This window comes from Globicephala melas, chromosome 18 (assembly GCF_963455315.2).
Source record: "Globicephala melas chromosome 18, mGloMel1.2, whole genome shotgun sequence".
Lineage (NCBI taxonomy): Eukaryota > Metazoa > Chordata > Mammalia > Artiodactyla > Delphinidae > Globicephala > Globicephala melas.
In genome coordinates, this window is record NC_083331.1 from 2,108,144 (window position 1) to 2,133,992 (window position 25,849).

General features: G+C 39.4%; 1 protein-coding gene across 10 annotated transcripts in view; it reads right to left on the minus strand.

Annotated features, from left to right (window-relative positions):
* LOC115866801 (uncharacterized) overlaps window positions 1-25,849 on the minus strand; it is a 290,768-nt gene that overhangs the window by 78,063 nt on the left and 186,856 nt on the right. For 2 of the 10 annotated variants that reach the window (XR_011376902.1, XM_060288177.1), the window contains one exon: window positions 18,233-18,280. The exons of the other annotated variants lie outside the window; for them this stretch is intronic. Coding sequence is in view for 1 of the 2 variants with exons in the window: in XM_060288177.1 (XP_060144160.1) it covers window positions 18,234-18,280 (47 nt within the window). In the remaining variant the exon portion in view is untranslated. The remainder of the gene's footprint in view (window positions 1-18,232; window positions 18,281-25,849) is intronic. 10 annotated transcript variants of the gene reach the window in all.

Consider the following 25,849-nt stretch of genomic DNA (forward strand, 5'->3'; position numbering starts at 1 on the left):
TATGTAGTACACATGGAAAACACTAAAATAGTTTCCGACCTAATGGTATATGAGAACGTAACGAAACTCGGTCCAGCTCCGATGAGCTCGTTTACAAATCGAGCCGCCAGGTTACCCTCACTCTTCCGGAAACGCAGCGTTGTCTAAAACTGTATTCGCTCGCGTCTGTCTGCCAACTCAGAGAAGCAACTCACCTCCAAAATGCTGGTAATACATGTGGATAATGACACATGGGAAGACACTTCTAGTGCTCAGTAAGGAACGTCCGCCCTCACCCTGAGGATCCAACCAAGTCGACCTGCGAGGATGTGCCGTGGCCAGGACCTGTAGAGACTAGAGCAGGGCCCGCACGCAGAGTCCCAAGCAGCTGCTGACACCTTCTCCCTCCCTCCCCCGTCTGCTCCGTCTTCCTTCCCTTTGTCCCCTGGCTCGTGGCCTTCCATTTCCCATCAATGAATTCCCCTTTTTCCACATCTGGCTCGCCAGGGTCCACTCGTAGGGAGCCTCCTACACGGACCCCATCTCTCCCACTCCATCCCTTTCATCACCTCACCAGCCTCTCTTGAGGGGAATCCGTGTGGTGTGAATTCTACAAAATGCTGGCGGAGCAGAAGAGCACACAGAAATTGTACAGTGTTCTCCTTGTCCAGTCTCATCAACGGCAGCTGTCTTGTAAGCAGCTCTTAGAGAGGCTGACGCGTTTGCGCTGCCCCTGAGCAGCCTGGGTTGACGTGCGACTTTATGCAAAGCACACCCCAAATGTATGGGAGGAACACAAACGTTTCTTAAAAGATCCTTTCTATGTTTGTTGAATGAATGATGGACCAACAGATGAGTTAAAACGTGCAGAATCACCGTGATACAAGACACAGTTAAGTACACGGATAAAGTGAAGTATAATCTTAGAATCTGCAAAACATTCCACTTTGGTTTACGTATTTTCCATAATGATATGTTACTCTATAATCAGACTTTAAAACATGTGGTTTCTCAGAATTTTATAAATTTGTATAAATTTATAAATATACAAAGTCATATAAAAATAGATGTATATATTTTGTATAAAATATATATATATGTATATATATATGTATATATAAATATACAAAGTCAATTTTTATAAATTTGGACAATAAATAAACAAGAAAATAGTTGAGCGAGGACAAGTAAGACTGCAGAGATTTTTTCCCTGGGATGTACACTGACACCCTTTTTCTTTCCAAACCACATTTTGCATGTGACTCTTTTAAAAGTGTGTGAAGGAACGAAGATGGATATATTCATCTGGATATGGTCCTGCTCTTGGGGTGAGTTCCCTGATTTTTTAAAACTCTTTACTCTTAAATCAAGTTCACCAACAAGACCAACAGAGCAAGAAAGTTTTCATAGTTGGAATCCACGCTGCTACTTTATAATGTCCTAAAAATCTTTTTTATTTCCTGATAGAAAACATTCTTAAAGACAAAAGTAAAAATCAAAGTATTGTTAGTGATTTGACCAACATATTATTCACACATTTGAAAACTAAATTAAGAGAGCAAGATAAAATAGACTAAAACGGTTAACAATCAACCTAATGTTTAACATTTTGATCTCAGTTGTTGAAAGACAAAATACATTTTCAAAGTAGAGCTGGCTGCACATGAAATTGCAGTGGGGAAATTTTGTTTTTGATGTTATCCTTCTCCAGTTTCGACAGGGTGTTTCTTTATCGCTTGTTCTTTCAATCTCTCAGTCTGTCAGTGCCATTCCCTCTATGAAAAACTTACTCCTGGAAAGAGATTCATTTTATTTCATGACTTCAGTGAACAGATATTTTAGCCAAGTATCATGCTAGGTGTTGTGGGGTGATGCAGATGTGAGCAAGGCGTCGTCTCTGTCCTTGTGGAACCTCCAGTATCACCTGGTGTGTGACCAGGGGAGGATAAGCAGAGCAAACTCAGTGTTATCGAAAGGATTATTTACAGATAGAGTGAGAGGGCATCAGAGCAGAAGTATAATTCTGATGGATCGCAAGGAAAAATCAGTTGTACTTTGATAAGCAACTACACCAGAAATGAATGAATAAATATATTCTCAGTGTCAACACTCAATATTAAGCATTATTATTCCAAGTGGAAAGAATAGCAGGGTAAAGCAGTGGATTTCCACAGAGGTTTCTAGGAATGTAAAACTGAACCTAAAACAGCGGGACACGAATGGAGAAGCACTCAAGCATTGAGTAAAGCTTTCAGGTTCACGGGACGTAGAGTCTGTTTCAGGAAACCACTGACGGTCAGTTCAGAGAAAACTGGCACTATGGGCATTATGCTTTTGGAAGATTAAACGTGTAGCCCTGCAAAACGGATTGAAGGAAGAGAAAGTTTCTGGAGGGGAGGCCATTTCGAAGGCTACTGGGACAGAGCCCGTGCAGGAGGTGGGAGAAGTGTGCACAGAGCAGAGGTATGGAGGTACGGAATTCAAGGTGTCTGTGACAGAGATTAGAACGCAATGTGACGTCACCTCCAGCTTCCTACCTCTCTTTATCCGTCCTCTTCCTCGTCCTGTGTGATTTTGTTCATCAGTGGTCTTCGACATTTCAGCACCAATCCATGGAGGTCTCGCTCTGCCCCAACTGAGCATCCCGCTCTGATTAAGTTTGAGGTTGGCCATCCCCTCTACATCTCCAGGTCTTGCCCTAATCTGCCACTGCCCTGCCCCCTTCTGCTCCACTGAGACTTGCAGATACATTTCCCCAGATAACTCCCCCGCCTTCAGTTCAGTAGCGTCATTCTCCTCATTCTCCTTTATGCTCACAGTTGTATTGGCACTGACTGCATATATTTACCTTTTTTTCCCTATTCTATTAGTTTGAAAGTTTTTATTAGACTAGGACGATTTTTAGTAACTAAGGCGTGAACAAGCTACTATGCGCATATCTGCTCTGTGGGATAAATGCATCTTTACCTGGTAAGTGGATAATTATAACGGTGAGAGATCAAAGTATAAAACTCCATCATATTGTATATGTCTTCTATTCTGAGAAATACTATTGTGTTTGTCAACTCAGTCAGTGCTGTGTTTTGTTGAATAATACATTTCTAAGATTTATCTGGAATCAGATGTGAGAAATTTGAACTATAGGCTTGAAAGTTAAAAACAGTTTCTATTCCCAGAGAACCGAAGGATATGAGAAAAACCCCTACTTTAGCATCTTACTTTTTAGATATGATATTCAGTGACAGATTTGTACATTTTCTTGTACAGACATTAATTTTTTTCCTTCAGTGGAATACTGAGCCACTGCCTTAATTCCAGTAAGTATCCAATGATGAATGAATATTTTTTCTTTTTGGTGCTCCTAAAGATGTCTACACTTGCCTCAGTTATACTGCTGAGGCAATCTGGGTTTCCCACTAGCACTGGCACTCTTAATGTCTGCTTTACTTATTTTTGTTGATAATGATATTAAAGAAAAATGCAACTAAATTTTGACTAATTGAGCAACTTCAATTTGATATACAAATATGGTAACAGCACCATCCGGCTGTGTTTTTTTGTGGGCGATAGTCTTCAAAATTTACAAAAGTTCTAACTTTGTATAAGGAAAGCCGTTTAAGAATATCAATATCTAATAACAAAATTTCAAGTTGTTAAAAACTGAATATACATAAAAATTGCCTGTTCTCTCAAAAACACATGGCCTACGTTGTCTTGGAAAAATATGTTTTCTAGGAATCAAAGAACAATAGCAATGAGACATTTTAGCAATTATCTTATGAGAAAGAAACAGAGGCCCAGAGAGGTAGAGAGATTGACACAAAATAATGCACTTTATAAGGCCCATAAGGGATATGTGTTAAACATAAAAATCTTCTCTACTTCTTTGTACTAACCCACATTGCACTTTTAAACATCTAAATTTGGTTTTTTTAGTTGTGGTAGAATACCCACAACATAAAACTTGCCATCTTAACCATTTTTTCTAAATTTGATTTTAAGCACTAGTATTTTGGATCTCTGCCACAGCGCATCAGACACTGAGCTTTGAAACGGGTACCATTTCTTGCGATGTGGACTACTGCTAGAGGGGCTCAATAAATATTTTGCCAGATAAGTAAAAAAGTATACTGGTGTTTGGGAGCTGGGAAGGAAAGGAAGAATCTGGAAAACAACTCTGAACCTTGATTTCAATTTCTGCCTAAGATAAACTCTTAAATATAACTTGACTTTTCAGTAAAACAAGTGCCTTTAAGTTAGGACGTGTGTGTCTTACTGGTCCATCTCAGGGTCCACTTTTAACCCCGATCTCTACTGATTTAAGTGCGTTAGGAGCACAGACAACCACCATTTCTCCAACTCCTACATCCATGGCTGGACACACAGTGCAGCACAAAGAGCCCTAAGTGATGAACTACACAACCAGGTTGTGCTTCAAGACCGTCTCTCTGCCCGTATAGCCCAAATATGTGTTTAAGAGTTTAAAGTGTTAAGTTTTTCAAATGTACTAAATGTGTTATTTGTAGGTTTCTATGAATTGCAGAATACCTTTTTCTGAAACCCTTTAACTAATTTGCCATTTTCTTTCCCCATTGGTTTCTGGCTCCCAGTAAGTAGGATGTCCTTAGACATATAACATCCTTTGAGCATGCAAGGCAAGTCTTCTCTTGTCACTTAAGTTTTATTGTGGCCAACTGTTCACAAGTCAAATAGTTTTAGTTGGGAGTATTTTTAAGACAGTAAGTGCCTGTGTTTACTAAAATGTAGGAAAATCTTTGCTTCCCCACGTTAAATAAAGCCCCAAGAAAAAGTAATTTTCTTCCGTTGTTCTTAGTATCTTCTAACTTGGAAAAATTACATTCAGAAAAAGTTGGTTTAATGATGTCAGATAAAGTACAAAGTTTCAAAACTCATTCTGTGAGCTTAATTTATAGCTACATAAATGCTGATTCCGGGTTTGAACGCTGAGGCAGCCCAAGGAACACCATACCAGCTGTGACAACTTGCAGGTTGGGTCCATTATAATTGAGTTTTACCTATTTATCCACTATTTGCAAGAACTGATTGAGCTGCCTCTCGATTTTACCTACACTCTGGGCTTTTAGTGCATTGAAATTACAGTTTTGAACTGAAAAATACCATAAACAAATTAATCTTTTTAGGAAGAGGCGAAATATACTGGCTTGAGCGAAACAGCTTGCAATTTTTATTAAATATTTTAAGTGCTTTACAGCCACTGGATTGCATTGGATTAGACTGCATTTCAGAGTCATCTTTTTTCTCTTAAATCAAAAATTGTTACCAATACCTGACATTTTTAATTAGCTTCTGAAGTTTTCTGCTTCCTTTTCGAAGAAAGGTGTTATGTAGTCCTCTTGTTTATTCTACTCAGCCAGACTCAGTAAGGCATTGTTCTTCGTTCTTCTCATTTTTCTTTTCCTTTATTTTTCATTTTTGTTTATGCTTTTTTTTTTTTTTTTACAAAACCATCCTTCCATTGTCTTTAAATAGACTTTATGTTTTGAATAGTTTTAGATGGAGACAAAAATCGAGAACATAGTACACGGTTCCCATACGCCCTGCACACTGCTTCCCTGTCATTATCTCAGATTAATGCGGTACATTTGTTACAACCAAGAAACCAATATTGATACATTATGATTAAGTAAAGTCCTTTATTCAGATTTCCTTAGTTTTAACTTAATGTCTTTTTCTGTTCCAGGATCTCATCCAGGAACCCTCTGTACAATGAAGTGTCGCGTCTCCTTAGGCAGACGTGACACTTCAGTTAAATTTTGTGAAAGTTGTATGCATTGTGTTTAGATGAATTTTTTTCAAATGAATCCAATAGTCCCAGCACCATTTGTTGGAAAGACTGTCCTTTCACTATTGAATTGCTTTGCTCCTTGGTCAGAGATCAGCTATATTTATGTGGGTCTGTTTCTGGGCTCCCTATTCTGTTCCACTGATCTATTTATCTATTCTTTCACCAATATTGCACTGTCTTGATTACCATAACTTTATAGCAACTTTTTTTTTTTTTTTTTTGCGGTACGCGGGCCTCTCACTGCCGTGGCCTCTCCCGTCACGAAGCACAGGCTCCGGACATGCAGGCTTAGTGGCCACGGCCCACGGGCCCAGCTGCCCCGCGGCACGCGGGATCCTCCCGGACCAGGGCACGAACCTGCGCCCCCTGCATCGGCAGGCGGACTCCCAACCACTGCGCCACCAGGGAAGCCCTATAGCAACTTTTGAAGTTAATAGTGCCGGTCATCGAACTTTGCTCTTCTTCAGGGTGGTGTTGGCTATTCTGGGTATTTCCCCTTTCATTATAAACGTTAGACTCATTTTGTCGATGTCCGCAAAGTAACTAGCCAGTAGTTTGATTTAGGATGATGTGAATCTGTAGATCAAGTTGAGAAGAATCTTAACAGTGTTGAATCTTCATATCTATGAACATGGAATTTCTATTTATTTAGATCTTCTTTGACTTCTTTCAGGAGAATTTTGTAATTTTCTTCATATAGATCTTGTACATATTTTGTTAGATTTATACCTAAGTATTTGGGGGGGAATGCTACTATAAATGCTGTTGTTTTAAATTTCAAGTTCCAGTTGTTCAGTGCTGGTGTATCGGAAAGCAATTTATGTTTGCATATCAATCTTGTATCCTGCAACTTTGCTATAATTGCATATTAGTTCCAGGAAGGTGTTTTCCCAATTTCTTTGGGATTTTCTACATTGATCTTTTACATGACAGCTTTCTGCTCTAATTTTTATTAGTTCTTTTTTATACGTGCTCTGAGCATAAATGATTCTACTTTCTGTAATTCTCTAAAATAGAAGTTTAGATTATTGATTTTAGAATTTTTGTCTTTTTTAATGTATGTATTTAATGCTATAAATTTCCCTCTAAGCAATGCTCTCGCTGTGTCTCACACATTCTGATAAGTTGTATTTTAAATTTCATTTAGTTCAAAATTTAAAAACTTTCTCTTGAGACTTCTTTTTCCATTGTGTTATTTGGAAACGTGTTGTTCAATACCCACATGTTTTGGGATTTTCCAACTATCTGTATTGATTTCAAATTTAATGCCCACGTGATCAAAGAACATACTTTGTACTATTTCTATTCTTTTAAATTAGTTGTGTTTCTGGCCTAGAAAGGGGTCTATCTTGATCCATGCTCCATGTGAGCTTGAGAAGAGTGTGTGCTGTGATATTGCTGGATGCAGAATTCTATAAAGGTCAATGAGGTCAAGTTGTTATGGTGCATTTCACCTCAGCTGTATCCTTGCTGATTTTCTGTCTGCTTGATATGTCAATTAATGAAGAGGAATGTTGTCTTCTCCAGCTATAATCAAGGACTTGTCTGTTTTTCCTTGAAGGTCTGTCAGGTTTTGCCTAAATAGAGGCAAAATCCTCTCTGGCATCTTGATTCTCTCTTGCTAGGTGCATACAAATTAAGGAGTGTTGTCTTCTTAGACAATTGACCTTTATATCATTATGCAATGTCTCTTTTTCCTTGTTCTGAAGTCCACATTGTCTGAAATTAATTCGACTGGCCAACTTCCTTCTTATCACTGTTAGTATGATACATATCTCCCCACCTCTTTACTTTTCACTTGTGTCTTTAGGTTTAAAAAGGGTTTCTTGTAAACAACCCGTAGTAGGATCTTTTTAAAAAATCCGCTCTAACAACCTGTCTTTATTAGTGTATTGAGACCACTCACATGTAAAGTGGTTATTGACATAGTTGGATTCATAGTTACCATGGTTGTAACTGTTTTCTATTCACTGTTCTTCTTTCTCTTCTATTTTCTGCCTTCTCTGGCTTTAAGTTAGCACTCTATATGACTGTATATTCTCTTGGCTTGTCAGTTATACTTCTTTCAAAAAAATTAGTGGTTTCCATAAAGTTTGCAATATACGTTTATAACTAATCTAATTTTATTTTCAAATTACACTGTACCACTTCGTGAGCACTGCGGGTGCCTTACAGCAGAGTATTCCCACATAAAATTGCTGTCTTTATCTCCAGTGTATCATATGTTATAATCAATCACACAATACATTGTTGTTATTATTACTTTGAGCAAACATTTATCTATTAGATGGATTAAGAATAAAATAAATGATTTTACTTTACCTTCTTTCCTTCTCCAATTTCTTTTTTTAATGTAGATCTAAGTTTCTGACCTATGGCATCTCCCTTCTCTCTAAAGAACATATTTTAACATTTTGTGCAGGGCAGGTGTGCTGGTAATGAATACTCTCTTTTTGTTTGAGAAAGTCTTTACTTTTCTTTCATTTTTGAAGAGTAATTTCTCTGGATGTAGAATTCAAGGTTCGTGGGTTTTTTCCTTTGAACACTTCAAATATTTCCTTCCATTCTCTTCCTGCTTGCACAGTCTCTGATGAAAAGCATGCTGTTATAATCTTTTTCCTCTATAGATAATTTTGTTCTTTGCTTTATTTCAAGATTTTCTCCTTGTCTTTGGTTTTCTGCAGTTTGAATATGATATGCCTAAGTGTAGGTTTTTTGGTATTTATCCTACTTGATATTCTTTGAGATTCCTGGATCTATTCTTTGGAATGTCATTAATTTCGGAAAGTTCTTAGCCATTATCACTTCAAATATTTCTTCTGCTCCTTTCTTTCTTCTCCTTTTAATATTCTATTTATGTGTATGTCACATCTTTTGAAAATACCCTACTGTTCTTGGATATTATGTTCTATGTTTTCCTTTTTATCTATTTGTATTTCAGTGTGGAAAGTCTATGATGCCATGCTTCAAGTTCACTGATTCCTTCCTCAGCTATGTAGAGCTTACTGATGAGCTCATCAAAGGCATTCTTCATTTCTGTTCACAATGTTTTTGATTTCTAGCATTTCCTTTTGATTCTTAGAGTTTTCATCTCTCTGCTTACCTTACCCATCTATTCTTGTATGTTGTCCACTTTTTCATTAGAGACATTAGCATATCAATTAGTTACTTAAAAATCCTGATATAAAATTTTCAAAATCTCTTCCATTGGTGAGTGTGGTTCTTATGTTTGCCTTGTCTCTGCTGACTATGTTTTTGCCTTTGAGCTTGCATTGTAATTTTTTGTTGAAAGCTGAACGTGGTGCACTGAATAGAAGGAACTGAGGTAAGTAGGCCTTTGGGAAGAGTTTTTGTGTTTATCTGGGTAGGACTTAGGCTGTGTTTACTGTTTGGTGTAGAGGTGGGTGTCAGAGGCTAGAGTTTCCTCTGGTGCCCACGTTTTTCTCTCCCATATTGTCTGGGTTTCCCTGGAGACTCCTTCTCAAATAGAGTCTGAACTTTGTAGCTCTTTCAGCTTAAGGCACTCTTATTATTCAGGATCCCTGTTAATTGCTGGCAGGCAGTGGGGGAAGGAAAGCAGTCATTAATTTAATGATTAACTTCAGTCTTTCTGTGTCCCTCAGCTGTGATTTTCGCAACCATTTCTTAGCTTTTTCTCTCTCCCCTCCTTAGATGAAACGGGAAGGTTAGAGTTGACTGGAGTTGCGTAATTGCCTTTCTCCCCAAGTGAGACAAGGCTCTGGTGAAGTCACTGTCCCTGGGGAGTAAACACTCATCATAGAGAAAACACCGGGCACATTTCAAAGTAGTTGGTGTTCTCCTCCTCATGCTGCAGACAGACGTGATTTTTCTCGGCACCTACCATGAGAATCTGCTGGGTTCCTTCACTTAAAGTCCACGAAAGGATGAAGTCCCCCTGGACTGCAGCCCCAGGAGTTCCTCACCACCAGTCTAGTCCAAACTCAGCCTCCAGCAAGTCATCACATTACCACATTACCACTCGAGTATGCCTGCAGTGCCTGCTGCTCTGGGCAAACTGATCTTGGCTGCGGTCCCCTGAATTCAACTGAATCTCCAGACTTCAGGCTGGCGATTAGCCCTGGAACCTCAATTCTCTGATGGGTTCAAGAAAGCCTTTGATTTTCAGTTAGCTCAGATTTTCTCTTGTTGTGAGGACGACAGCAATGATTTCCAAGCTCTTTACATGTTGGCACTGAAACTGGAAGTGCTCTGCACATTTTTTTAATGTAGTATTTTTCAAAGGCACTGGCACTGTGCTTAACATCTGGTTACTAGATAAAAACTGTGTGGTTAGGAAAATATTTTTTCAAGTATAAGGCTGAGAGATCAATCCATAAAACTTTGCACACCTGAACAAGTGTTCTGTGGACAAAGATCCCTTTAGCAATTGGGGGGTGTTTTTTATTCTCTGATATTGTACTGCTCCTTTTTTTCTTTCTTTCTTTCTTTTTTCTATTTTTTTTTTTTTTTTTACCATGCCACAAAGCTTGCGGGATCATCGTTCCCAGGCCAGAGGTCGGGCCCGAGCTCCTGTGGTGGGAGCTCAGTCCAAACAGCTGGACTAACAGACAACCTCAGACCCCAGAGAATATTAATCGGAGTGAGGCCTCCTGGAGTTCCTCATCTCAGCACCAAGACCCGGTTCTATCCATCTGCCTGCAAACTCCACTGCTGGACATCTCAGGCCAAACAACCAGTAAGACAGGAATACAGCACCACCCAAAAAAAAAAAAAAAAAAAGAAAGAAACAACAAAAAAATATGTTACAGACGAAGTAGCAAGGTAAAAACCTACAAGACCAAATAAATGAAGACGAAATAGGCAATCTACCTGAAAAAGAATTCAGAGTAATGATAGTAAACATGATCCAAAATCTCAGAAAGAGAATGGACAAAATACAAGAAACATTTAACAAGGATCTACAAGAACTAAAGAGCAAACAAATGGTGATGAACAACACAACAAATGAAATTAAAAATACTCTAGAAGGAATCAATAGCAGAATAACTGAGGCAGAAGAATGGATAAGTGACCTGGAAGATAAACTGTTGGAAGTAATTGTCAGGGAGCAGAATAAAGAAAAAGAATGAAAAGAATTGAGGACAGTCTCAAAGACCTCGGGGACAACATTAAACACACCAACATTTGAATTATAGGGGTCCCCGAAGGAGAAGAGAAAAAAGAAAGGGTCTGAGAAAATATTTGAAGAGTTTATAATTGAAAACTTCCCTAACATGGGAAAGGAAAGAGTCAATCAAGTCCAGGAAGCACAGAGATTACCATACAGGATAAACCCAAAGAGAAACATGCTGAGGCACATAGTAATCAAACTATCAAAAATTAAATACAAAGAAAGAATATTAAAAGCAGCAAGGGAAAAGCAACAAATAACATACAAGGGAATCCCCTTAAGGTTAACAGCTGATCTTTCAGCAGAAACACTGCAAGGAAGGGAGTGGCAGGACATATTTAAAGTGATGAAAGGGAAACACCTACAACCAAGATTACTCTATGCAGCAAGGATATCACTCAGATTTGATGGAGAAATTAAAACCTTTACAGACAAGCAAAAGTTAAGAGAATTCAGCACCACCAAACCAGCTTTACAGCAAATGCTAAAGGAACTTCTCTAGGCAAGAAACACAAGAGAAGGAAAAGACCTACAAAAACAAGTCCAAAACTATTAAGAAAATGGTAATAGGAACATACATATCGATAATTACCTTAAATGTAAATGGATGAAATGCTCCAACAAAAAGACATAGACTGGCTGAATGGATACAAAAACAAGACCTGTGCATATGTTGTCTACAAGAGACCCACTTTTGAACTAGGGACACATACAGACTGAAAGTGAGGGGATGGAAAAAGATATTCCATGTAAATGCAAATCAAAAGAAAGCTGGAGCAGCAATTCTCATGTCAGACAAAAGACTTTAAAATAAAGACTATTACAAGAGACAAGGACACTACATAATGATCAAGGGATCAAACCAAGAAGAAGATATAACAACTGTAAATATTTATGCACTCAACATAGGAGCACCTCAATACATAAGGCAAATGCTAACAGCCATAAAAGGGGAAATAAACATTAACAAAATCATAGTAGGGGACTTTAACACCCCACTTTCACCAATGGACAGATCATCCACAATGAAAATAAATAAGGAAACACAAGCTTTAAATGACACATTAAACAAGATGGACTTAACTGATACTCATAGGACATTCCTGCCAAAAACATTAGAATACACTTTCTTCTCAAGTGCTCATGGAACATTCTCCAGGATAGACCATATCTTGGGTCACAAATCAAGCCCTGGTAAATATAAGAAAATTGAAATAATATCAAGTATCTTTTCCGACCATAACGCTATGAGACTAGATATCAAATACAGGGAAAAAACTGTAAGAAATACAAACACATGGAGGCTAAACAATACACTACTAAATAACCAAGAGATCACTAACGAAGTCGAAGAGGAAATCAGAAAATACCTAGAAACAAATGACAATGAAAACATGACGACCCAAACCCTATTGGATGTAGCAAAAGTAGTTCTAAGAGGGAAGTTTATAGCAATACAATCCTACCTCAAGAAACAAGAAACATCTCAAATAAACAATCTAACCTTACACCTAAAGCAGTTAGAGAAAGAAGAACAAAAAAACCCCAAAGTTAGCAGAAGGAAAGAAATCATAAAGATCAGATCAGAAATCAATGAAAAAGAAATGAAGGAAACAATAGCAAAGATCAATAAAACTAAAAGCTGGTTCTTTGAGAAGATAAATAAAATTGATAAACCACTAGCCAGACTCATCAAGAAAAAAAGGAGAAGACTCATATCAATAGAATTAGAAATGAAAAAGGAGAAGTAACAATGACACTGCAGAAATACAAAGGATCATGAGAGATTACTACAAGCAAATATATGCCAATAAAATGGACAACCTGGAAGAAATGGACACATTCTTAGAAAAGCACAACTTTCCAAGACTGAACCAGGAAGAAACAGAAAATATAAACAGACCAATCACAAGCACTGAAATTGAAACTGTGATTAAAAATCTTCCAACAAACAATAACCCAGGACCAGATGGCTTCACAGGTGAATTCTATCAAACATTTAGAGAAGAGCGAAAACCTCTCCTTCTCAAACTCTTCCAAAATATAGCAGAGGGAGGAACACTCCCAAACTCATTCTACGAGGCCACCATCACCCTGATACCAAAACCAGGAAAGATATCACATAAAAAGAAAACTACAGGCCAATATCACTGATGAACATACATGCAAAAATCCTCAACAAAATACTAGCAAACAGAATCCAGCAGCACATTAAAAGGATCATACACCATGATCAAGTGGGGTTTATCCCAGGAATGCAAGGGTTCTTCAATATATGCAAATCAAGCAATGTGATACACCATATTAAAAGAGTGAAGGAGAAAATCCATATGATCATCTCAGTAGATGCAGAAAAAGCTTTTGACAAAATTCAACACCCATTTATGATGAAAAACCCTCCATAAAGTAGGCATATAGGGAACTTACCTCAACATAATAAAGGCCATATATGACAAACCCATAGCCAACGTCGCTCTCAATGGTGAAAAACTGAAACCATTTCCAATAAGATCGGGAACAAGACAAGGTTGCCCACTTTCAGCAATATTATTCAACATAGTTTTGGAAGTTTTAGCAACAGCAATCAGAGAAGAAAAAGAAATAAAAGGAATCCAAATCGGAAAAGAAGAATTAAAACTGTTACTGTTTGCAGATGACATGATACTAAACATAGAGAATCCTAAAGATGCTACCAGAAAACTACTAGAGCTAATCAATGAATTTGGTAGGGTCGTGGGATACAAAAGTAATGCACTGAAATCTCTTGCATTCCTATACACTAAGGATGAAAAATCTAAAAGAGAAATTAAGGAAACACTCCCATTTACCATTGCAACAAAAAGAATAAAATACCTAGGAATAAACCTACCTAAGGACACAAAGACCTCTATGCAGAAAACTATAAGACACTGATGAAAGAAATTAAAGATGATACAAACAGATGGAGAGATGTAGCATGTTCTTGCATTGGAAGAATCAACATTGTGAAAATGACTCTACTACCCAAAGCAATCTACAGATTCAATGCAATCCCTATAAAACTACCAATGGCAATTTTCACAGAACTAGAACAAAACATTTCACAATTTGTATGGAAACACAAAAGACCCCGAAGAGCCAAAGCAATCTTGTGAAAGAAAAATGCAGCTTGAGGAATCAGGCTCCCTGACTTCAGACTATACTACAAAGCTACAGTAATCAAGACAGTACGGTACTGGCACAAAAACAGAAATATAGACCAATGGAACAGGATAGAAAGCCCAGAGAAAAACCCATGCACATATGGTCACCTTATCTTTGATAAAGGAGGCAAGAGTATACAGTGGAGAAGACAGCCTCTTCAATAAGTGGCATTGGGAAAACTGGCCAACTACATGTAGAAGAATGAAATTAGAGCACTTCCTAACACCACACACAAAAATAACCTCCAAATGGATTAAAGACCTCAATGTAAGGCCAGACACTATAAAACTCATAGGCAGAACACTCTATGACATAAAACACAGCAAGATCCTTTTTGACCCATCTCCTAGAGAAATGTAAATAAAAACAAAAATAAACAAATGGGACCTAATGAAACTTAAAAGCTTTTGCACAGCAAAGGAAACCATAAAAAAGACGAAAAGACAACCCTCAAAATGGGAGAAAATATTTGCAAACGAAGCAACTGACAAAGGATTAATCTCCAAAATTTACAAGCAGCTCCTGCAGCTCAATATCTTAAAAACAAACAACCCAATCCAAAATGGGCAGAAGACCTAAACAGACATTTCTCCAAAGAAGATATACAGATTGCCAACAAACACATGAAAAGATGCTCAACATCACTAATCATTAGAGAAATGCAAATCAAAACTGCAGTTAGGTATCACCTCACACTGGTCAGAATGGGCATCATCAAAAATTCTACAAACATTAAATGCTGGAGAGGGTGTGGAGAAAAGGGAGCCCTCTTGCACTGTTGGTGGGAATGTAAATTGATACAGCCGCTCTGGAGAACACTATGGAGGTTCTTTAGAAAACTAAAAATAGAACTACCATATAACCCAGCAATCCCACTACTGGGTATATATGCTGAGAAAACCATAATTCAAAAAGAGTCATGTACCACAATGTAACACAATGTTCATTGCAGCTCTATTTACAATAGCCAGACATGGAAGCAACCTAAGTTTCCACTGACAGATAATGAATAAAGAAGATGTGGCACATATATACAATGGAATATTACTCAGCCATAAAAAGAAACGAATTTGAGTTATTTGTAGTGAGGTGGATGGACCTAGAGTCTGTCATACAGAGTGAAGTAAGTCAGAAAGAGGAAAATAAATACCATATGCTAACACATATATATGGAATCTAAAACAAACAAAAAAAATGGTTCTGAAAAACCTAGGGGCAGGACAGGAATAAAGATGCAGACGTAGAGAATGGACTTGAGGATATGGGGAGGGGGAAGGATAAGCTGGGACTAAGTGAGAGAGTGGCATGGACATATATACACTACCAAACGTAAAATAGATAGCTAGTGGGAAGCAGCCACATAGCACAGGGAGATCAGCTCGGTGCTCTGTGACCACCTAGAGGGGTGGGATAGGGAGGGTGGGAGGGAGACACAAAGGGAGGAGATATGGGGATGTATGTATATGTATAGGTGATTCACTTTGTTATAAGGCAGAAACTAAGACACCATTGTAAAGCAATTATACTCCAATAAAGATGTTAAATAAATAAATAAATAATATATATATGTAATATCATATATATATTTTTTCTACCAGAGGGAGGGTATCTGTATGATCACTGAGATCTTCCTGTTTTCCTTTTGATCCCACTACAGATGATAAAATACGCTGGAGCATGATAGTAGCTACTTAAGGGGCTGTGGCAGCGAGAACTGAGCAGCTCTTCTCCTGTAGCCAGAAACACCCTGTGCACATCTGACTACATACTGAACTCACCCCACAGCCTCGTGAAGCACAGGTGTTGAGGAATGAGACAAGTACAAAGAACAGTCTCTCCTAAGTGCGTCCAGACGGTCTTCAGGACAACTTGGACTTAATATTTTCAGTATTTTTTAGAGCTTTAATCGCCATAAGTAGGGACCATGGTATCTGAATTTTATAGGTAGACAGAGTCCATGGAGGACTTCTAAACTCACACATTCAGTCATAGATAATAAAATCAACCTAAATACATATGAATTTCAATTGTGGGTTTTCACGTCAGATGGTTAAGTCAGCATCTGAAACCTGAAAAATGCAGGCTGCGTTCCGTAATCAAACCTATTGATTTCACTCACTCTCTATATCAAGCCTTCTTTTGTCTCTTTCTATCATGTTTTGTTCATGTCCTGTAGACAGTGTGTATGCTGGTTTTCTATTTCCTAGAAATGTGTCTTTCGAGTCCGATTTTGCCGTTATGAAAACCAAGAAGGACTTTAGTCCTGCACAGTGTCATGTTATTTAAAAACCACAGAATATGTAAATAAAAATCATCACCACCATGTATAAAGGCAGGGAACAGAGACATTACCGTCCAATAGTAAATTCCATCATTGTTTGCCTGTTTGTTTGTCAAAGCCTTTATGAAGCGTGCTACTTTCGGGACTGTGTCCACAAGCTCCAAAATGACCTAAAGACGAAGCGTGGAGACCAGGAGGGAAGCAGAGAGAGGTGGGGCCCGAGGCCCAAAATACAGGGGGTTAATGCAAGGAGGACTTGAGTCCAGAGCGGAGGCTTTCTCACTTCATAAATTACCATCCTGATGTACATTCAATACTGGCGAATTCGGTGCACAAGTCATGCAAAGAATGTCCGTGGGTGGGGAGGGCTGACAGGAGGGGTCAGGCAGCAGTGTCTGCGGCTCGGCTTGCTTTGTTAACGGCCCCAGATTTCAAGCAGATACGAGGACATTCTTCACATACCTGAGAGCGCCGGGTGCTCCAGCACACTGTTTCCATCTCTAAGTGGATCTCGAAAGCTCTTTCTAACTAAAACGCTGGCAAGGAAACAATCCCATCACTACATGTCGTTGTCATTTTGTCTTTTGGGTGATTGGTTGCAGACGCTGGTTCGAAAAAATGCTTCGGGGTCCTCGTCACCCCACCTGCCAGCCGTCCACACTGAGCCACCGACTGGGAGAGCAGCCGCTAGGCCACAGTGATCTGGCTTCTAAACTTACTTACGTTTTCTTACCTCCACTTACCGGTGCTTATTTTGTAAAAGAAACGTCCGAGGGTTTTAGATGATAGTATAAGGCAATAATGGATACCTTAGATAACTTTATTAAACATAGATTAAACTTGAATTATAGAAATACAAGGAATTGTATTTCTATAGGAATATTCTATGTTCTTATAGAAATACAAGGAATATCAAATATACACAAATTCAGGACAAAGTTTAATTCAAAATAGAATTGGACTGGGAAAGCAGGAATATTACTTAGTCTTATCTTTAACAGAAATAAAAAATGAAGGCTGTAACAACTAGATGTTTTCTTAAGTGAAGGAAAGTCTAAGACTAATTTTTTAAAACGTGAATAGTAGATAACCTGAAAAGTTCCTTGTGATAAGGCTATTGTATTACTTGTGGAACGTATTTCAAAGCATGGCATTTTAATATTCTTTACAAGATATGACAAACAAGGGTTTTATTTTTGTTATTGCTATATAATTAAAAGTTGTGTAAGCCAGGAGGTGTAATCGTATTACACTGCTTAACTGTAAATGTTATTAGTCATATTAATGTACACTCTGATTACTGATTTATCAAAAGGGAGATATACGTATTTTGGAAGAATGGGAGGGGGGTAGTCTATGGATATGGAGGACTATATAAAATAGATTAATTCTCAACCTGAATACAGGCAGACCCCGTTTTTAAATTTATTGTGCTTCACAGGTAATGGGGTTTTCACAAGTTGAAGGTTTGTGGCAACCCCACATGGAGCAAGTCTTTTTCCAACAATATTTGCTCACTTTGTGTCTGTGTGTTACATTCTGGTAATTTTCACAATATTTCAAACTTTTTCATGACTGTTACGTTTGTTATGGTGGCTCTGTGATCAGTGACTTTACTGCTACCCCTCCCTGAAGGCTCAGATGATGCTTAGCAGTTCTTAGCAATAACGTATTTTTCATTAAGGTATGTGCATTGTTTTATTAGACAACATGCTATATTGCACACTTAATAGACTACAGTAGAGTGTAAACATAACTTTATTTGTGCTGGAAACAAAGTTATGGTGACACACTTTATCTCAATACTCACTTTATTGCTGTGGTCCAGAGCCAAACCCGCAGTATCTCTGAGGTTTGCCTATATAAGGAGAGTAAGAGATATCGTCTAAAAGCTAGAAATCAAGAAAGAGCTGTCTGTCCAAGCATTTATTTGGGAATGCTGTGGTAAATTACATTAGAAACAGCTGAAAGATAGGAAAGAGTAGAACAAAAATTAGGAGGATGGGCTAAGGACCATCATTTTTCTTAGACAATTATGTTTTTTGTTTTTGTTTTTGTTTTTTGCGGTACGCGGGCCTCACTGTTGTGGCCTCTCCCGTTGCGGAGCACAGGCTCCGGATGCGCAGGCTCAGCGGCCATGGCTCACGGGCCCAGCCGCTCCGCGGCATGTGGGATCCTCCCGGACCGGGGCACGAACCCGTGTCCCCTGCATCGGCAGGTGGACTCTCAACCACTGCGCCACCAGGGAAGCCTGACAATTGTGTTTTTAATGATCACTGTCAGAGTGCCACTTGAATACATGCACATTATTACTTGGATAATTTTAAACAGTTTAACAAATTTTTTAAAGAAATTAAGTCCTATTAAAAAAATTTTTTTTGGTATAGACTATAGCAATATTTCTCTTCAGTTAATATAGAAAAGTAGAAATGAGAATTAGCCAACCTATTATTTCTTGCCAAAATATTAAAACAGCGCTGAGAACAATCAAAACTAAAGAATATAGCCTGCAATTCTGCTTTCCTAGTAAATAAAACTATCGTCATTTTCCCGTCCAGACTTGTAAAAAACTTCAGCCTATTGATCAAGACTGAAACTTTGAGACATGCTATCTTGGTATGAATCCTCGTCGTATCTCTTATTTTGTGATTTGAACAAGTAAGTTAACCTACTTAGTGGGCACATACATCACTACATTATTTAAAGGTTGAATAAGATGATAAGTGTAAAACACATACCTTGTGCCCAGCACATGTTCAGGTTAGGTAAATGTTGATTTTTCTCTTGTCCATGGCTGAAATCAAAGCGTGGGCATATTTTTGCATCTCTCCACATAAACTCAATTCAGGAGCCACTTTCCAGCTTCCGACACTGCCGTGCCCTCATCATGCCCATCCTGTGTTCTGCTAACTCCTACCCATTCTTTAGAAATGCCTTCACTAGTGGCCCCTACGCACAGTGATTCTCCCTCTTCCGTGTTATCCTCTGCAGCATCCTGCTATTTCCTTAACGACACTACCATGCAAAATAATTATTTCTGCGTGTAACTATTTCTTCGGTATCTATTTGTGTCTGATAACAGACTTTTAACTCTTCAGGGCAGGGAGGATTTCTCTCTCAATCATTATTATAACCTCAGCTCTGAACACAGTGTTTGATACGTAGTAGGTGGTCAGGATACGATTGGTTCAAGGAGTGACCGACTAGTAACTGTGGTGTGACTTTCCGTAGGTCTCTGAACTGTTTCTTTCTTCACTGTCTCCCTTACTATCAGAATACTTCCAATTTCAGCATCTTCCACTTACTGGCAGTACGCTGAAGAATGCTCTAGGAATAGGGATTGTTCTTGTTTGGGATTATATATGTTTAATAAACACACCGAAGTGTGAAGATCTCTGTCTCAGTTCTCAGATCTAGTCTTATACGACCACACTCCTGTAATCACCGACTCAAATCGGTGATTCAATGTATGTCTGAATGTTTAAGTGAAAAAATACACCAAGACCATCCATCAGGCAGTTACGAGGCTTCCTCAAGCTTAATTCCACTTTACAGCATTGCTTTTCTTAATCCATCTTCCTAGTGGCCAAATACTTTGTACAATTGATGCCTCATCTTTTAAGAGGAGAACAGTACAACATGGAACACATTTGTCCTCTTGGGTTTTTTTTTTTTACAGTTTTATAATATTTTCTAAATGCCCATATTCCATTTGATATCTTCTCATTGAAAGCACACTTACTAGAAATATTTCAAAAAATCTCCTTTTGCAAGTCACCTTTTTAGGGAAGCTTTCCCTGGTTATTATCTAAGCCTGACTTATCCCTGGTTATCATCTAAGCCTGACTTATCCCTGGTTATCATCTAAGCCTGACTTAGGTCCCTTCTCACCCAGGCATCATTGCCACCATCACCAATATCATTCTTATTATCACCATCCTGTAAAAACTGCTGAGAGCCTGTGTGTGTGGCGTTACACTAAATGCTATACGTGTACTATGTTGTCTAATTATGCAAAAGCAAGCAAACCTCTAGTCACAGTGACAAACCCCTAACCTTGGTACATCAGGTCAAACGAGTTGTTTGACTTTGCCCCAGTTTCAGTTTTATTTAAGCTGGTATAAAGCAGATTGTTTCTTTTCCATTTTGGTGGAAGCATAGAGATTGAGTATTTGTTTTTCAGTACTGGATTAAAAAATTTTTTTTATTATTGATTTTTTACTGAACTGTGTATCTAGATGTTGGCTGTCAATTAGCTTTGATAAATGGGAAAATATATACATATATTATATATATACAATAAATCTATATATTTATATAGATATAAATATAATTACTATATTATATTATTATATATGCAATACATACATGATATACATAAATATTAGATATGATTATCTACCAAAGCTAATTGATAATAACATATACAAAATACAATTATATAAAACTACGTATGTATTAAGGTATCTATACACATGTACAAACATATACGAACTTATATGTATTAATGGTCTATTCACATATACCTTCTCTCATGATTCAGCAAAGGCCATCATGAAACAGAGTATTTAACTCAGAAATGAAACTTGGGTGTGAACTCGTACACAGGGAACCCCCGTTACTGACTTGTCACGTTACTGAACGTCGTCTTTTCTTTCTTGAGTCGTGATAACGCAGACCTGTCCTCTAATGTCGTTTCAGTGTCGCTTTTCTCAGAAATAACTGCCAGCAAGGCCGCATGGATTCAAGGTAAGTCTTCGCTGTAGCAGATTATATACTAAAAAAAAACCTAGCATTATAGTTTTTCCATTTTTCATCCTTTTGAAAGCCTTAATATTATTGCTATGAATGTGATTGTATGAAGCTATAAATTCCTCACTTAATCATTTTTAAATCTCTCTGACTGTGACCAGGAGTTGGAAATACATAAATGTTAACTTTTATGCTTTTTTCCATGTTCCCAAGCCCTGCTCTTCTATTAAAAACTGTCATCTGTTACCTAGTCAAAGGAAAATGGATAAGAAAAGCTTATTGTAGTCCAAGGAACATTGCTTTTTGCATGAATTTCCCAACTTTAATAGGAATGTAGGCTGACTGACAAAACTTGGAGTTTTCAGAAACTGAGTGGGAAAGGACACGTCCCACCTCCTGCTTTGCTTCTCCCCAGCGTCAGTGTAAAAATATCTGGTTTGCAATCTGTGTTTGGGTGCACTCCGTCACCAGAAATATTCCTCTTGGGACTCAAGTATATTTCCTTCTGATTGTTTTATAATTTCGAAGTCAGACTCAGTTTTCATGGCTTTTTATCCCAGGTGAGGATAGGTAATGCTTGGGTCAAAAATGCACCTTTTTCATAAAAGAAAGGACAGACGCCCTGGCTTCAGCAGAACTGTTTTGCTCTAAGCACCTTTCACTGAAGTTCGGCATAGCCGGACCATCAGGCTGACAGCAGGAGTTGCCAATATTTTGTTTTGGTTCTTTCAAGGTGGGAGAAGTCTGGCTTTACAGCTTACAGGATTTCTTTCCAGCTCCTTCTTTCTCTAGTATAAGATCTTGGGCAACTACTTGCTTTTCTTCTTAGCCTTCTTAGTTTTCTCATTGGCAAAATGGCCATAATCACACTTACTGCAGGGGTTTCTACTGATGTTTCGAGGTCTAAAAGGAATAAGGTTTTTATGTCACATCGCAAATAGTCAAATCAGTCCTCGGTAAGTAATATCATCAAGCTGTATGATACCTATGGTTTCCAAACTAAGTTTGAATGATGATTTTCATATTTGTCAGAACTCTGAGGAAGTGGTTGACTCCAGGACGCAGGCAGAGAAAATACAACGTAGACCTGGAGCATTCTGTGTTACTAGAGAGTGGAGTGCTCAGGAGAGGACAGGACGTATTACAAGGGCAAAGAGGCCGACATGAGAGAGCTCCCGATGGCCAAGCCGGGAATAATTTGAACAACAGAAATAAATGGAGTACTGGATTACCGCCCACAGGATAAAATAAATAGCCATGAGTCCAACATCCTGGTGTAAGTACATAATTGAATAAATAACGAATAGAGAAGAGGGATATCTCTTCTTTACAGAGTTCCAGTTGATGAATGTAGAAGCAATGAGGAAAATACAAAGTCAGCACTAGAACACCACAGTAATAGTTGTTGTTGGCCAGATTCACCAAATGGTGTGAGTGAAGATTTAAGGAGAAACAGAATCGTTGCGTTCCTCTCAAAGTATCTCTCCCAAGATATTTATTAATTGCAAAGGGAAATCTTTATAATGGAAAAAGCTACAGACACCACCTTAACTAAGTAATCAAGGTAAATATCCCTGATGATAAAACATCTCGGCATCATATACCCTCCGGATGTCGCACTGAGAAAGGCCCATCACTTCTGTGATCTCCTTTAAAAAATGGACAACTTCAACATAATAATAAAAAAATAGGACAAACCCCAATGAGGGGACATTCTATAAAATAACTGACCAGTACACCTCGAGCGCCAAGGTTCTGAAAGACAAGGAGAGATTAAGGAAACGAAGGAGGTGAAAAACTAAATTCAGTGTGAGCTCCTGCGTTGGACCCTGGAACAGAAATACGGACGTTAGTGGAAAAATACCAGTGTTAACTGCTTAGTTTTGGTAATCGTACTATGATTATGTAAGATATTAACACTGTGAGGGACCAGGGGAAGGGTGTAGGCAACTTCTTTGTAAGCCTAAGTTTAATCTTTTTAAATAAGAAGTTGAAATATCTGTTAGGACAAAGTTGTCATTCTTCTTTGGGAATATATCTAGCCATATCACTGAAATTGCATATTTCTAATTTATTACCAATAATTTTACAAAGTTTTGGGAGAACTTCTCTGAATCTATCCCTGAGTACATGCCCTCTTTCAGAGCTAAATCCTGTTGCCCTTCATCAACAATATTTTAATTTGGGGGCGGGGGGGTAGGTTGACCTCTGGGTCACAGAATGATTTGAAGAGAAGCAAACCCATATGAAATCATGAACTAGAATGAACTCAGAGATGGTACCCAGGAATTGTCTGGAAATCTCTGTGAAAGGCCATCAAGAGGGCAAAGAGGTTCAGGATGGAATGAACCCCAGACTCTATGTACCTTTCTGTTCTTCAGACTCTCGCCGCACTTTCCTCATCTGTTCAAGGAATGAAAAAGCATGTGATTTCCCTTCAGAATGAGCCTTGTGTGAGAAGCAGCCTCGTACAGGTCGGAGCAAACATCAGGGTCCCCGAGCTGAGCACAGCACTAGTGCCCATCAGAAATGCAACAGGGCCAGGCCCAGGCATTGATACACTACAGGCACACTCATTGCAAAACGATGCAAAGAACACACATACCTTTAATCAAAACGAAACACTTAAAAAACATTTTTTCATTTAAACAACTCCACCATCTTGTCCCAACCGTCACAGAACTTCTGGGTTTCCATACCAGGAAAACTTTTTAAAAAGAAACTTTGAGACTCTGCTAGGCACATCAAAAATGGTTCTTTTATGGTTCATTGTCATTTAATTAGACTAACAGGGTTTCTTAAATGATACAGTTTTTGCTTTTTATTATATCCAATGCGTGGGATTTCCAGTCAAAGTAAGGCAGGTGTGCCCCGCCATTGAGGTGCTCATTTCCCTGGTGACGGTTGGGCCACGGTGCTCTGGTTCTGACCCTCTGCAGCAGGGTCTGCATCTCAGAGGAGGTGTCATAGTGCTGGGCAGGCGACCTCTGCCTCTGCTGTCGACTCGTAACCACGGGAAAATTAATGCTAGGATGGGGGTCCTAGATAGAACGTCTTATAAAGACATTTAAGATAATTTTCTTATTTTTAAAGAATGAGATCTAAGAATAAAATAAAAAATAATATTTCTTTCTAAAAGGAGAATTGTTTGAAGATCCAGGAAATTATAAATTAAATGTCATGTTGGGCTCCTGTTTCCCAGTGATTAAAGGACTTGGCTGGAGAGGCCCCTCTCCTCAACGCCCCCCATGTACGGAGAGACAGGTTCTGAGGGTTTCCTCTCAGCTCTTCCAAGTACCTGGCACGTGCTCTTCCTAAAGCTTAAACGCAGTGAAACTTAAACTTTCTGGATCGTAAGCCCCTCTCGGAATATGATGAAATGTGTTGATTGTGGGAGAAAAAAGTATATACACAAATCACCCCCCATCTTGCTTACTATTTCCGGTGCCGCCTAGATCTTGTGAAATCCACCCCCCGCCGCCGTGGACTGGAGAGCTGGGGAGAGTCCACTTTTACCTACGCAAACAAGAGTTCTCTTTTATTGTGTATTTTCCACGTGCTTAGCATGTGTTATTTCGTCTAATTCTCAAAATAATTCTATGCATAACTGAGGCAGGTGCAAAATGAAAATGCAGGACCCTTGGTTTTAAAACCGTAGGAAAACAGTGCTTATAACGACACTGAAACACAGCGCTCTTTACTTTCTTCCTGGGTCTTTCACCTGGGGTTTCTGGGGTTCTTTTGTTTGCGACGTCACGCTGCCCTCCTCCTGCACAGGCGTGCCCAACGGGCATGCAGGGCCCCCGCGTGCGCACAAGGCCTAGCTGGGCCCCTTTCCCTCCCGCCGGGTGGGGACGCCTGTGCTCTGGCTTCAGGCGGACGAACCTCGTGACCTCGAGCCCGGCATCCCACTTCCTAGGGGCCTGGGGTCAGGACCGGGCTAGAAGGTCAGCCCGTGGACCACGGCGATGCCCGGCCAGCGCGCCCCAGGGCTCCTCCATCGCCCCGCCCATCACCGGCGGGATGCGCACAGCGTCGTCACCCTCACCCCAAGGTTGGCTGCAGCAGTGGTCCCTGGGTGGCACGGAGGGGGAGGCCAGAGAGGACCTAGGGGGGCCGTGATGGGGGCGCAGGCAGCTGAAAGCCTGTCCTGGGGAGAGGGGAGAAGCAGCAGTGGGGGAACCCCTTGTGAGCTAAGGCCCCGAGCCCCCCCTCCCATGCCCCCTTGCCCCACTGAACTTCACTTAAGAAACAGATTCAGGGGCTTCCCTGGTGGCGCAGTGGTTGAGAGTCCGCCTGCCGATGCAGGGGACGCGGGTTCGTGCCCCGGTCCGGGAGGATCCCACATGCCGCAGAGTGGCTGGGCCCGTGAGCCATGGCCGCTGAGCCTGCGCGTCCGGAGCCTGTGCGCCGCAACGGGAGAGGCCAAAACAGTGAGAGGCCCACGTACCGCAAAAAAAAAAAAAAAAAAAAAAAGGAACAGATTCAGAGATGAAATTATTAAATGTCAAGACACTGGAGGTAAAGAAGATCAGGGTGTTTAGGTAACGGTCCAAGGCACAGAGAGTAATCGCGGAGCAGGGATTCAAAGCCCGGTCTGCGGGTTCCAAAGCCAGCTCTTCAGCACTCAAGCACACAATGAGGTGGTGAGGACAGGTGTGGACCGGCAGGGACC